This window comes from Dreissena polymorpha, chromosome 12, assembly GCF_020536995.1.
Source record: "Dreissena polymorpha isolate Duluth1 chromosome 12, UMN_Dpol_1.0, whole genome shotgun sequence".
Taxonomy (NCBI): Eukaryota; Metazoa; Mollusca; class Bivalvia; order Myida; family Dreissenidae; genus Dreissena; species Dreissena polymorpha.
In genome coordinates, this window is record NC_068366.1 from 54,703,572 (window position 1) to 54,718,818 (window position 15,247).

Genomic DNA, 15,247 nt, shown 5'->3' on the forward strand with positions numbered 1-15,247 from the left:
ACAATATAAATTCTGTTACTTATAATCATATTTATGATGCTTAATTTTTCCCAAGTTCATGGTTTATTGCGCTAATTTCCAATTTCACGGTTTATCGCGCTAATTTTCCCAATTCAAATCACAGGGATTGTTAGGTAAAAATACTCTATTATACTATATACATATATACAAGGGATACAACTGTCAAATTTCCTGCACAACATCATGGTCTGAACAATAGCAAAAAAATCGCTTCCAAAAGCAATAATTACACCAAAAAAACTGTATAACAACAGCTCATACATTTATCTATCAGATAATAACTATGTTTATAGCAGTAAAAGTGTTCATAGTTGTGTTGAAACGAAAGTTTCATGAAAAACGGTTAAATTTTCGAAATGCGACACAGGTGTGCACACCCACTTTGACACATTTTGTTTCATAATTTAATAATTACAGAGAAGTTGAGCAAATTTTACCTTGTTTTATTATCCATAGACACTTTATTAATCAAAGTAGACACCTTCCATAATTGCATGTAACTGCATATATGTAAAACACTGTAAATATTAAATTTGTTTACATTTCTACTATCTTCAAGGATTTGTATGCAATTTGTCAGGTAATGTTACGTGGAACGTGAATGGCTGGATTTATTACTGCAGTGGAATCTCAACCAATCAAATCGCATGTTAGAAATACACGTGAACTATCCAAAATGAAAGTAAAACATTGTCATTGTGAAATTGAAGCAGATTGATACGAATTTCTAGCAAAATATGCTCACTAAATAGTAATTATGTTCTATTTTACTATGAAAAAAACTATCCAAGGAATATGTACCAGCAAAAGAGCTTTATAACAAAGGAATACGAAAATTACTTCTAGAATTATCAGTTTTCAGCTGTGCACACCCGTGTCCAAGTAAGGATTTTTGAGCATTTTGAATGAAACTTTCTCTCTTAGTTCAATGAAAAGCTTGTACTTTATTGCCAAGTGTATTATTTTCTGAAAGATAAATGTCTTGGCTGTTGTAATACAGTTTAATTGGTGTATTTATTGCGTTTGGAAGCAAATTTTTCGCTATTGTTTACACCATGGTTGTGTGCAGGAATTTCCACAGTTGTATCCCTTGTATATATATGTAGTATAATAGAATATTTTTACTTAACGGTCCCTATGATTCAAATGGCACAGGCTGTAACAAATAAAAGCAAAAAAACACTGATCAACACAAACTAAATTAAATGAATTAGAAACACAGGAAAACTGATTATTAAAATACTGATAGTAAATCTTTTAGCAAATCAAATGTATGAATTTTGATGCCAGTGTTTTTTTAAGTCACCAGATATGTGTTTGCAACACTCCATAAATTGATTTAGCCAGCCCATTTAGTAACGATAACTTGAGTGAAATGTTTTGCCTGATACTTGTTTACACAAAAAAATTATTTATATGTTATGTTCATTTTTTGACAATGAAAATATCAACGAAAACTTTGACTTAGTACTATAGTAGTTTCGTCATTTCAAGTGATTATTTAATTTACTGAACAGTGTTTAGAGAAACTGGTTTCGTTTGACTGGTTATACCTGTTTACTAAGAAATCGAGACAAATCTTTTGATGCCCTGGCGTCATTCTTGCACAGAACGTCAATGCAACTGTATACATTGTAACAAAAGTTGTGTTTCTCCATTAATTTTAACTAAATTAATTCTGCACGTGTGTTTGTTGTCAATTTGTCATTGTATTTATTACAACACATATTTTTTCTCACCGCACCGCATAATTTCCAAAATGGCTTCTGACGAAGGTTGTCAATGACGCTGTTATTTATTTTCTCGATATTTTGATTATATTGAATTATAAACACACTCAAAAACAAAGTGTTGAAGTAAATTTAAAATATGACATGCGTTTTTATGCAAATTTTATGCAAAGTTGGTCTTAAGTTGGTGTATGTGCCTCATATTAAAGATCAACCGTATACTTATTGTTCATTTTGTTGTGTCAAAATTCAATGAGTTTCAACATGATCAATACATTAAGAATGCAAAAATATCATCTGATGGTATACTTTAATCACTTGTACTATTTTACATTTACAAAAATCCGTTTAATCCTGATATTAAAATTAATTTGTGTGTAGACATTTTCATTATATTTTTATTATGTGTGTGTGCGTTTGGCACAGATAGATTTGAACAAACTTTTTAGCCTTAGGCTTAGAAGACAACCCTTGAACCATGCTGAAAATCTTTGAAAGAAGGCCCCTGCTTATATCCATCCTACATAGCTTATCATCTTCATTCGAAAAAAGCTTCCTTTCTTGTAAACCTGCCCCTAATATATTGTAAAATGCATGTGTTATAAAAGAATTGTTTCCCCTATTTTTTGTCTTCAAAGGGCTGTAACAAGATAGCAGTAAATAAAATATTTCTTACTTGACTTACCTGTTAATAGTTTAATATTTAGATAACTTGGCATTAAAGCAACTGAACTTATTTTGTTAATTTGACCATTAATATTTACTAGTTAATTATGTGTATGTTAAAACTATAGTTTCAGTTTTAAAATGTATAGAATATATGTTATGAAATTATTTTAACACCAAATGTTTTAAATGCAGATCTGTTCGTGTCACAGGGGGCAATCAAAGGGTATTATTATAACTGAGAAGTGTCTCTCAATACTTATGTTGCTGTTGTATTCAAAGCAAAATCTGCAAGATAATAATGCTGTACTGTGACAACCTCATAGCACATGCTCTCCCTAGACAATTTTAGAAAATAATGTGTTGCGCTGTTTCAGTGTGTTGTGCACTTTTATTGTTATATATAATGCCCTAAAAAATGAAACAATGCATACAACATACTGATTGGGGGCTATTTTTACCAAAAACTTTGGTTAAAAACCATCGCCCAAGCACACTTTAAACATATATCAACGCAGCCTTTAAGAATTATGGGGATTTTTATAATACTGTGCTTGCAATGCAGTTACCTCACAAACATAACGCTGTTGAACGTTTGATATTTATACATACCAATCTGGGTGATTACATTTTTATGTTCTCCATTGTCAAATCATGTATTTACTGCAACTTTGCCTCACAAGTTACACAGCATGTGATTTCAAATATTAAGATCCAAGACACAAATAAACATTTGTGTCATTTAGTCACTCCTTTTAATAGCAAAGCTTTTGCTACAACTTTCACATCTTCTGTTACCAGCTTTTTTGTTTGGTATATTGACAACAGCACTTTCAGCCTACTACTTTTTAATATGTAGCAAAAGGAAGGAATGGGTGCTATATTCTAAATATATGGAGAAAATGCATGCATACATGCCATACGTCCCGGATTGTCCGGGACAGTCCCGGAAATGAAGAACTTGTCCCGCTGTCCCGGAAATCTGTCAAATGTCCCGGAATTTACAAAATCCATATATACATGTACCTTATCTTAGGCTTAACTGCACCTCGAATCTGAGTATATCTGCAGCGTCTCCATGACAATGCCTACCTGAATAGGCAGACTACGCTACGTGTCAAAATCGATCAATTAACAGGGGTCCTGTTATCATATTGATTGTCTCACGTTCGCGGTCAAACCGAAAAGGCGGCATTGTTTAATGTGGTTGTAAATTGACTTTAATCTACTACGTCATTATTTCCCGCTGCGTAAGGGCAAAGGATAGTTGTTCACACATCTGAAGTCCAACATCGCTGAGTAAAAATTAAAAGCAGTTTATGTTCGCATGTTTAACCGACAAAGAAGTTGAGTTAAACAGTAAGCATATAAAAACGTCATCCTCACTAGGTTTATTATTGTCTTGTTCTAAACCCCCAGTAAACATAACGTTAAAAATAATAAGTGAATTTGAATCGCGTTCAATTTATTATATAAATGTTATAAATGAATAAAGGCGTATCAACAACTACGCGTTACACACCGTCTTAATAAAAACAAAAACGCAGTGACGTCACCATCTATGTTTAGAACGCTTACACTGAAAACACGTGGCTTGTATCTAGTAACGGAAGTAGTAATGTTTAATTTGACGTTAATATATCAAGTGTATTTCGGATAGGCTTTCGAACTTTTGCAATTAACGATGCGAAACAAAAAAAACGTACCAAAAATGCATATGTCTATAAATATCGCTACATTTTATACATGTCCCGGAAAATCGGCAAAGTCCCGGCAATTTAACTCAATGTCCCGGAATTGGTCTGAAAAATTATGGCATGTATGTGCATGTGAAAAATGTGATGCAACTGCTAAACAAACAACATTGGTAGTTTTTGTTTCATTTTGGTCCAAAACATGATTTTAAGAAATGTATTTCAAATAATGTACACTTTATTTTGCTACAGCTATAGATTTAAAAAAAGCCCTTAAATTTCTGTTGCTATATTTCAGATGTGCCTCCTCTGGAGGATATGTCGGAGCTAATCCAACAAGTGGATGCTCTCAGAGAGCTAAAGAAAGGACAGCAGGTATAGACAGCTTTTCTTAATAGACCAAATGAAAGTGTGTTTGAGTGAACTGTTCTGTTAAGGAAAAAAAAAACAAAAAAACAAACAGGAATCCTTTAGTTTATTTATCTTTTGTATGGCCCATTTTGTTGTATACAAGTAGTTATTTTAACCACAAAATGAACCATTTGACATGTACAAATTGCTTGGTTTTGAATTTGGATGAACATGTTTTTGTCACAGTTAACTCCCCACTGTACACATACAAGTAAAATATTTAACTTATGGTACAAAAAGGGAAAGGATAATTATAATCTATTTGTTTATGTTCATTGACTGTTTCCAGCTTAGCAGACCTCTTCAAAATGGGCATGGAGATACAAAAGTACCAAATGGTAGCGAACAGGCTAAACAAAATGTTAAAGCAGAACATCAGAAAGATGCTGCATCTGTAAAAATACCTCAGCCAGACACAAAAGACTCTAAACCAAACACTTCTTTAAAATCCACTCCTACAAATATATCATCAGCATCATCACCATCAGCATCTGCTTCATCATCGGCCACTGCAAGCTCAACATTTGGTGGATTGAAGAAAGGCTTTCTGTTTGGTGGGGCTCCAGAAAAAGCAGCTGTCAAAAAGCCAGATGCTGCTGCACAGCAAACAAAGACTGCAACAGCATCGAGTGATGTTAAAACATCTGAGGATATTCCATTTGTGAAAAAGACTGATTCTCAAAAATCTGGCTACCGGTTTTCTGAAGTGCAAGAAGCCATGGCTAAAACTAATGAAAAATTAATGCAAAATAAAGGTATGTGTAGCAGCACAATTATTTGTACTCCTTTAAATATTTTTAATGATTAATGTATTTATGACAGAAAGTTTCTTATGATTGCAACTTTAAAGTGTTTCAATCCTACATACATTAATAATATATCGGTAATGGGAAATAAAAGCTGGCTCAAATATGTTTATTGCACTATAAATGCTTTTTATATGACCACCGTACTACATGCTCTTCCTCCATATTTTTTTTTCAACAAGCTTTCTGTTGTCTTGACATCGTTACAATATCATAGAGGTATAAAAGGTTATTTATGTTTTACGCCGATGTTTCCCAGCTAAGATAATCCTTGGCTTTAATGAGGAGCATTCCCAAGACCTCCAGGTTATCTTTTATTATGGGATTGCTTTAAAGCAAGCTTTTAACGTTAGGCATGGCATTGGCTGTCCAGCAAGAGCAGTGGTTGGGACACTCACCTCTCCCCTGGGCAACCTTTGTTCAATTTCTGTTCCTGGCAGCATGTTTGTTTCGTTGATGGTCACCATACTGGACTGGTAGGGTTTCCTCTGGGTACTCTGGCTGCCTCCCACAACACATCACCACACCAAAATTGAACATTCTTTAAATAACAACAAAATAGCTGGAAATTGCAGCTATCATTCAAAATTCATCCCAACTTTCGTGAGGCTAGTAAGTTGATTATGTTGGAGTACAGGGGCACACTGCGGATCCACACATAATTTGACTTGGAAAGGACCATATAAACTTCAAAATGCACACATAGCATGGTATTACAAGTTTAGCTTATCTTACTACTTATGGAACGGTCCAGTTAGTCTTAAAATGAAGTGTTACAATGAAAAAAAGTTATAATAATGCTTTTTTGTATTGTATGTGTTATTAACTGAGACTGAATGTTTTATTGTATTGCAGAATGGGTAACAGACGATTTACTCACTAAATTAGAAAAAAATGAGAAATTAGCAAAACGATTACAGGTAAGTTTATATAGGAACGTGTACCTGTATAAGAACATGTTATTGAAAAAGTAATTTATACAACCATAGAGTTATTAGCCTAGTAGTTTTCTAGTATAATAATAAATGAAGTTAATGAACTAATGGGCGCATCACAGATTGTAGTTTCCAAAGGGTAAGGGTGATATTGTATTACATACTGCAGGTGTGTTATGTTGTAAAAAGGGTGGTAATAGGGATAAGTTTTACCGTAAATTTTAGCCTACATTATTTTTCATATCTACTTCATATCTCCTACAAACATTGAAGTATTTTCATGAAAAGTGAAGGAGATCGAGAAGATGTTAGCAGTCATTAGTCAATCATGCTGTTTCAAAATAAGACTTCACTTCAAGGGCAAAATAAACTCAGCAGAGAATCTAGCTTTCTTTTGGACTAGCTTTCTTTTTGACTATCTTGTTACATGTTATATTTGACCATGTATTCCTTAGATTGCATTTAATAATGACTTATAAGAGTCGCTTTCTTGTTCATTGTCAACATAGAAGTGGGAGTTCAATTTTACCAGAATAGCAATCAGATTACCATATGGTGATGACATATGACATTTTTGTTTCAGGACCCCACATTTGTCAGAGCCATAGGAGAGTTCCAACAGAATCCCCAACAGGCCCTCTTGAAGTATGGAGAGAACAAGGAAGTGCAGGAATTCTTCCAAGACTTCTGCGGCCTCATGGGTATACTTGCATACAATCATATATCAGAGAAATGAGAGGAGAAATTCATGCATGTTTGGCACAGTTGAAAAAACCTGTTTTCTTACTTTGTATACCTCATGGGAAGTAGTTTAAGAAAAGTATATTTGGGGTGACTGATACACGGGTCCATGCATTATTGAAATTGCAGAATTATTGGAAAGTGTCGTACTGTCGTTCCTGATATCCCTGTCTAGACGTGTGAGGGCTTATCTGGGACAACACTTTACACACATGCATTAAACCTCGTTATCTCAGAATGAGGCTCATTATTTTTACTTCATTATCTCCAGGTGAACATTTCAACAAGCTTGCCGACAGCACCAGTGGCCCAGGTTCAGCCCCGCCTCCAGTTCCCAACCCCCAGGCAACCATATCCAGCAGGACCCCCCAGGGTGGGGCGGACCTGTCCGTACGTAGCAGCACCAACCCCCGACAGGCCACTGCTCAAGATGAGGCTCGAATGCAGGAGATTCTGTCTGACCCGGAAATTCGGGAAATACTTGTGGAACCAAAGATTCAACAATTGTTTGAGAGCTTGAGAAATAATCCTGCAAATTCCCAAAGGTTTCTTACATTCTGTTATTTGAACTTTTAATCGTCTCTGTATTATGGTAAATAAATCGGATTTTATTCCTGAATAGGATAAGGTATCATCTGTTTACTGGTGTAGTCATTAAATGTTTTAATGGGTCCTCTTTTTGTATTAGATGTTCTTTTTTATATAAATTTAAAATGTCTTAATGCAGTTGTATATATCTTTAGATAAATAATTATAATCAGGAGATGTTTTGCATGACCATGATTCAATAGCAAATAATGTTCATTTCTGCTACTTGACTGCAAAACACGTGGAGAGATTCTCTTAAGATGATTATTTCTGGCTTACATGTCATATTCAACTCTCACGCTGGTCTGTCAAAGGTCAATTTGAAAGGTAAAAGGTTAGAAATTCGTATTTGTAAATCACGTTTTCATGTAAAAAAAATCCACACTTGCAGGTGTCTTTTGCCCTTATTTTGAGGAAAAAACTTTTCTTTTACATTAATGATTTGTTAGAAAACATTATTGAAAATCAGGGGAATCATCATTTTTAAGGGAAAACAGGATTCTTATGTTATTAAGATTATATCTCACAGAACAATATGACGTTTTTCCAACAGCAACCACTTTTTTTTAATTAAAATTATTTACAATTTTAGTCTGAACATCAAAGAATTGTGTTTTCATCTATGAACGTTTAACCAAATGTTAATCCAATTTTTAAGTATTTTGTGTCATGACCTGATGAATATTGTTTGGTATTACTTTTAGTAGTATGATGAATATTATATTCTGTATGATGAATATGATGAATATTATATATGACAAATATTGTATCATATAGGCTGCTGTGTTTCACTATAACAATTTTATTAAAATTCGCCAAAACCAAACCAAAATATGAACCTTTATCTCACCTCCTACACAAATGACCTAATCCGATTGGCTTAGAGCGGTCATGTGCCCATGGCGCATTTTCCATACACCCCGAGTAATGTCCAGACTACCCGAGCAATCAGTTGAGATATATCCGTTACACGGTTAGTAACTAACAGTGTATGGAATATACACCCGCAGTAATTTCATACCATACAAGATCGAAGCTCGATTTTGGTATTAAATTACTGAGGGTGTATATCCCATACACCGTCAGTTACTAACAGTGTTAATAATTATTCCTTTTTTATATGAAATATGTTTATTTTCAATGCTCATTAAGCTCTCTTTTATATTCTGCACAGGATACTACAGACCTCAGATCCATCCATGAGGGCCAAGATCCACAAACTGGTTCAAGCCGGCTTGCTGCAGTTCCAGGGCTGAAAGATCCACAAACTGGTTCAAGCTGGCTTGCTGCAGTTCCAGGGCTGATTGTCACAATATATAACAAAGTGTAAATCCTGCTCTCTGTGATAGATCATGTGACATATCATGTGATAGATCATGTGACACATCAGCTAATGTCAGACCTACTCACAGCCGCTCCCTGCTACAGGCATTTGTTTTGTGTCATATGTTACATTGCTGTGAGGCAACTTTGCATGCATTCAAAACAGGGCCAGAGAGCTGAAAACTCAAAGCAGCAACTAAAGCTAATAGTGTTTTTTATATATTTTGGTTTAACCCTTTGCATGCTGGGAAATTTGTCGTCTGCTAAAATGTTGTCTGCTGAATTTCTAAAATAAGCATTTTCTTCATTTTTTTTTTAAAGAATACTATCAGAATAGCAAACAGTTTGGATCCTGATGAGACGCCATGATCCAAACTGTTTGCAAAGGCCTGCAAAATTCGGTTCCAGCACTGAAAGGGTTAAGATATAACTGTAAATGAAATAATCAAATTTTAATCTATGTTTTTGTTGTAAACTCATAAAAAGTTTGAATTTTTTTCAAATGTAAGATAATCATATTGCTTCTTGAATGTTATTTATGTATTTACTAAGCTGGCTCAAATGTCAGTTAGGTTTTGGTCAACTGAGTCCAGCAATAGAATGATATGGCTTGTGACAGCTGCTCATGATACATTATGGTTGTAACAAACTTTAACCATATAATAAATTGTGTATGTAACTGGTTGCACAATCTCACATGGGATTAATAAGTCTAAATAATTTGGTCATCTATGACACTAATGAGGTTAAAGAAAGGTTTATATGCTTTATGCGCCATAGACTGCAGGTTGTATACTGAACTTCATTTGTAATTTTTATGAAACTTACTATTTTACATGATAAGGCTCAGCCTATCTGTATTATATAAACTGTTATTAACTAAACAACGCTTTAACAACTTTACTCCTAAAAGAACACTTTCTGAGAAATGGTTTATTAAAATCGATATTCCACCGAATCCAACAAATTTTCATTATACTTTATGCTTTTTTTCACAGTTTATATACATTGTTAAAGAGTTTAACTAACGAATTTCGCTGAGACAATACGTCATTTAACAGTAAACAAGGAAAATTATCGATCATTTTCACTGATAATTTTCACTGTTTGAAACAGTGAAATTATCAGTTATAATTCACTGATGTTTCTCTATAAACCACTGGAAAGCATATAATAAATTATATGTCTATTGTTCACTGTAATTAGGTTGCAAAACTACTAGACTGTTTTGCAATAAATTGCCATCATGAACACAAAAACTGATATAATAATATTGTAAGCATGAGTTGTCAATTCAAATGTTGGGTTCCGTGCAAAACATTACGTAAATGAACTCTTATTTTACAAAAATTACTTTTTTAACATTTGTATTACATGTATTTATACAATTTTTTACAGCCATCTGAAAGTGTTTGATTAAAAATTATTGTCCCGTAATGGTTAAAAACTTGCCTGTAGTAATTACAGTTGAAGTACACAAGGTGGTATGTTGACCTGCACACAAATACTGCTTAATTATTGATCTTCAAACAAATACAAATTAACAATTAGATGGTTTTACTTAATTTTGTTTTAAAGATATTTAGTTTCTATTACATAATGGAAAATCATTCTTGCTTGTCAGTACATTCTAAAATATTGTCAGTTAGAGGTCAAGTTGCATTAGGCAGGGGAAATGTTAACAACCTAACACTCTGAAACTAAATGCAAGTTTGTTACTGACAATATTGTCAGTAATATGTTGTGTTTATTACTTATATGTAAAAAACTCTGATATATTTATCAAGGATAATAAACAATTAAAACGTTTTTGTTATTTATGTATTTAATTTACATTATTTCAATGTATAATAAAAAGTGAATGTTTAATTTCCAATAAATGGATAAAGATATATCAACTTGAGATTGCATATGTTGATATTTGAGATCATGTTCTACATAATTTCAATTGCATTGAAATCATCAGTCCATGACGCTCTTACTTGTCTGTACCACCTGCAAGTATGGCGCGATTGGTCATTGTCGGCTCGGGTACTACTTACATGTACCTTGGGTACTCTTAAATATACTTACATGTTTCCCGGGTACGGTGAATAAACTAAAACGTACCATCATTTCTGTGTGTTTTGTATCTTGGGAAATGTACGAGGATCTTTTTTTCAAGCAAAGCATATCGTATTTTATTATGCCCCCCTTCGAAGAAGAGGGGGTATATTGCTTTGCACATGTCGGTCGGTCTGTCGGTCGGTCCACCAGGTGGTTTCCGGATGATAACTCAAGAACGCTTGGGGCTTTGATCATGAAACTTCATAGCTACATTGATCATGACTCGCAGATGACCCCTATTGATTTTGAGGTCACTAGGTCTAAGGTCAAGGTCACGGTGACCCGAAATAGTAAAATGGTTTTCGGATGATAACTCAAGAACGCTTAGGCCTAGGATCATGAAACTTGATAGGTAGATTGATCATGACTTGCAGTTGACTTCTATTGATTTTCAGGTCACTAGGTCAAAGGTCAAGGTCACAGTGACCCCAAATAGTAAAATGGTTTCCGGATGATAACTCAAGAACGCTTAGGCCTAGGATCATGAAACTTGATAGGTAGATTGATCATGACTCTCAGATGACCCCTATTGGTTTTCAGGTCACTAGGTCAAAGGTCAAGGTCACAGTGACCCGAAATAGTAAAATGGTTTCCGGATGATAACTCAAGAACGCTTTTGCCTAGGATCATGAAACTTCATAGGTAGATTGATAATGGTTAGCAGATGACCCAATTGATTTTCAGATCACTAGGTCAAAGGTCATGGTCACGGTGAACCGAAATAGTAAAATGGTTTCCGGATGATAACTCAAGAACGCTTATTCCTAGGATCATGAAACTTGATAGGTAGATTGATCATGACTTGCAGATGACCCCTATTGATTTTCAGGTCACTAGGTCAAAGGTCAAGGTCACGGTGACCCGAAATAGTAAAATGGTTTCCGGATGATAACTCAAGAACGCTTATTCCTAGGATCATGAAACTTGATAGGTAGATTGATCATGACTTGCAGATGACCCCTATTGATTTTCAGGTCACTAGGTCAAAGGTCAAGGTCACCGTGATCCGAAATAGTAAAATGATTTCCGGATTATAACTCAAGAACGCTTATGGCTAGGATCATGAAACTTCATAGGTACATTGATCATGACTGTGAGATGACCCCTATTGATTTTCAGGTTACTAGTTTTCACTTTATTTTTAAATTAACATAAGCTTGTTAAAAAAACACACACTATTTAACATGTTTGAAACAATCACGTTAGAGCTTATTTAAATGTTTATTAATAACGCATGAAGGTAAACATTATTTTGCATTTGAAATAATTTTGTGACCTTTTTTTAAGATGAGTAAAATTCGGATGTAACTGTTTTTGGACTGCAGTGTCACAGTTTATTTTGAGAATTTACGATGTTTTGAATTCGTCCAAAAATATGTGACATAAAAGTTCTTGTATTGTTATTTCATTCTAGTCTGTTAAACGTTTCATAAAGTGACAGCTTTGAAACCATGTGTCAGGACAGGCCCGTCAAACTATGGATTCCTGAGTTGCCGAATGTCATTGTCAATAACATCTCCCCAAAGGAAAGCCGCATCTGTTGTAGCGATGTGCAAATACGACACTAACGAACATAGAGGCACTGTTATCCATCTGCCACCAACAACAAGAGAGAAGCTTGTCACAGCGCTACTGTTTTTTTCGGAACACGTTTTTCAGACAAATACAGCGCGGTCCACAGGTGGTTTGCGTGTTGCTATGATATTAATTAGTGAAAACATCATTTTAAATGATAAATAATCATATTATAACGAAAAAATTAACTTTTCTGAAAAAAAAATCATTATCAAATATATATATATATAACAAGGTATCCAACTCAAAATCACCCCAAAACGGGGTGCATCGCTTTGAACAGCCATATCTTCATCAATTGTGCAGCGATTTTCAGGATCTCGGTCTTATTCAACGCATATATGTCTTGCAATATTTTTACAAATGCTGGGTCAACTTTTAAGAACTAACAACTCGCATGGCCCAGTTGACAATGATCATGCACGAGTTGTGTATCGTGTTATTTCTTAAAAGTTGACCCAGCATTTGTAAAAATATTGCAAAACATAACATTTCCAGAAAGAAAATTCATTTCTGCGTTGAATAAGACCAAGATCGTGAAAATCGCTGCACAATTGATGAAGATATGGCTGTTCAAAGCGATGCACCCCGTTTTGGGGTGATTTTGAGTTGCATACCTTGTTATATATATATTTGATAGGGATTTTTTTCCATAAAATTTAATTTTTCGTTATAATATGATTATTTATCATTCAAAATGATGTTTTCACTAATTAATATCATAGCCACACGCTAACCACCTGTGGCGCTGTCTAGCTGTACTCGAAATTAATCGTCATACTGCATCGCGCGTGTCCATTGGTCAGGTTACTGACGTCTCTTGCGGCCATGGTCCAGCTGTCCGCTACCGGCCATGGTCCAGCTGTCCGCTAGAAATAGCGATAGGTGATCACCGCAGGCGTGCAATTCTAGAATATAAATGCACAGGACGTTTGGAATGAACGTCAAAAGGATTGTGGCTGTTTAATCAAACACAGGTATGACTTTTAAGTGATGTTTGTGTTTGTACGTGCACGTGTTTGCTTTACTGTATCCTTTTATATAAGCGGTATTTGAAATAATTGTAATGCTTTTTTTACACATGAAATTTAAATATTGAAGGTGATATTTTTGGTAAATACACCTTAATTACAGTAACACATTGTATACTATTGAGGATATTTGCTGGATTCGGTGGATTATCGATTTAAATTCACGAGTGATCATAGAAAATAATATTTTCACGAGTGGCTCAGCCACGAGTGAAAATATATATTTTATATGATCACGAGTGAATTAAAATCGATAATCCACCGAACCCAACAAATTTTCTTTTTATTTTATGCTTTTTTTCAGAGTTTATATTCATTGTTAAAGAGTTTAACTAAAGAATTTCGCTGGGAAAATGACGTCATTTCGTAAAAAAAATGACGTCATTTAACATAAACAGTGAAAATTATCGATTATTTTCACTGATAATTTGCATTGTTTGAAACAGTGAAAATATCAGTTTTAATTCACGGATATTTCTCTATAAAACACCGGAAAGCATAAAATAAATGGATATAATGTATTGCGTCCGACGGTCGATGTGCTTGCAATCATGATGTTGCACATCGTTTTTTCAGATTCAATCGTTTATTCAAATAGTAAAAAGGTATGTAATAACATGTAAATTCGTCATGTTAGAACTTGAAAAAGAAAATTATTGCGTATAACAGATTAAAATATCGATAAGTTTGTACAATCGCAATATACTGAATATAATCAATCTACAATGAATCTATGAAATGAAACAATTATATGCAAATATCTACTTATATATTAACCTTGAGTCGAGTAGTTTCCAATACAATTTCTTGACCAATAATACTTAAATAATGATACATGTTGTAATTAATAATACTTAATTTTATCACTTCACGTTTCCGAATGATGAACTAATGTTTATTTTTTATATAAATGTAACTGACATCTGAAATTCATTAAATACATTTGGATGCTTTTGTTTCTTGACCTTATTGTTGATATTCCAAACCATTCTCGGTAATTTCGTTTTGATTTCATAGTGTGACTAAATGCCTCTGTCTCATAATGATACCAACCACAATCAGAGATCCTCAAGATTTGGATCAACGTTAACTTAATATGATATGAAAATCAAAGAACATCACGATATTAACAGATGATGAGTAGATATGAAATAAGTGAACCTTTTTTATGAATATTCAAGTAAACTATTATATTTTTTGTTTTTGGCAATTAAACAGTTTTTCAAATGGAATATACTTTTTCATTTATATAGAAGCGGCCACTATGTCAACGTACGCGTAAGGTTTCCCGATCTATTCGTGTTTTCAATAACACGTTCTCATGCTTATGAGTATACCAGAAAATAATACCTGCTTTATCAAAGGTTGGCGAAGAGTTGCCATGTAAATTATGTCTTGATCAAACACCACATGAGCGATGTAGCAGTGTTGAGCATCGGCTCAGCGCTCTACCAACTCAGCTTACAGAGCAGTCTTTTACAGATCATACATATAGTTAAACTTTTCTTATAAACACTTATAAATGAACATGTTTAAAGACCATTGACCAATATAATGTTTGATGTTTATATTTTATTGAATGAGTCGAAAATTACGTTCCCTTCAGTATGAATTTGCCGC

General features: G+C 34.0%; 2 protein-coding genes across 2 annotated transcripts in view; one reads left to right on the forward strand and one right to left on the reverse strand.

Moving 5' to 3' along the window:
- LOC127852623 (midasin-like) overlaps positions 1-1,725 on the reverse strand; it is a 93,595-nt gene extending 91,870 nt beyond the window's left edge. Inside the window, exon 1 of the mRNA XM_052386575.1 lies at positions 1,575-1,725. Coding sequence (XP_052242535.1) covers positions 1,575-1,679 — 105 coding nt within the window. The 5' untranslated portion in view covers positions 1,680-1,725. The remainder of the gene's footprint in view (positions 1-1,574) is intronic.
- Positions 1,726-1,774: 49 nt separating this feature from the next.
- Positions 1,775-10,724, forward strand: LOC127853959 (uncharacterized). Its single transcript, XM_052388828.1, has 7 exons — positions 1,775-1,796; positions 4,410-4,486; positions 4,812-5,277; positions 6,184-6,248; positions 6,847-6,964; positions 7,276-7,549; positions 8,767-10,724. The coding sequence occupies exons 1-7, from the start codon at positions 1,781-1,783 to the stop codon at positions 8,846-8,848; spliced, it is 1,098 nt and encodes a 365-aa protein (XP_052244788.1). The 5' UTR covers positions 1,775-1,780; the 3' UTR covers positions 8,849-10,724.
- Positions 10,725-15,247: the final 4,523 nt, after the last annotated feature.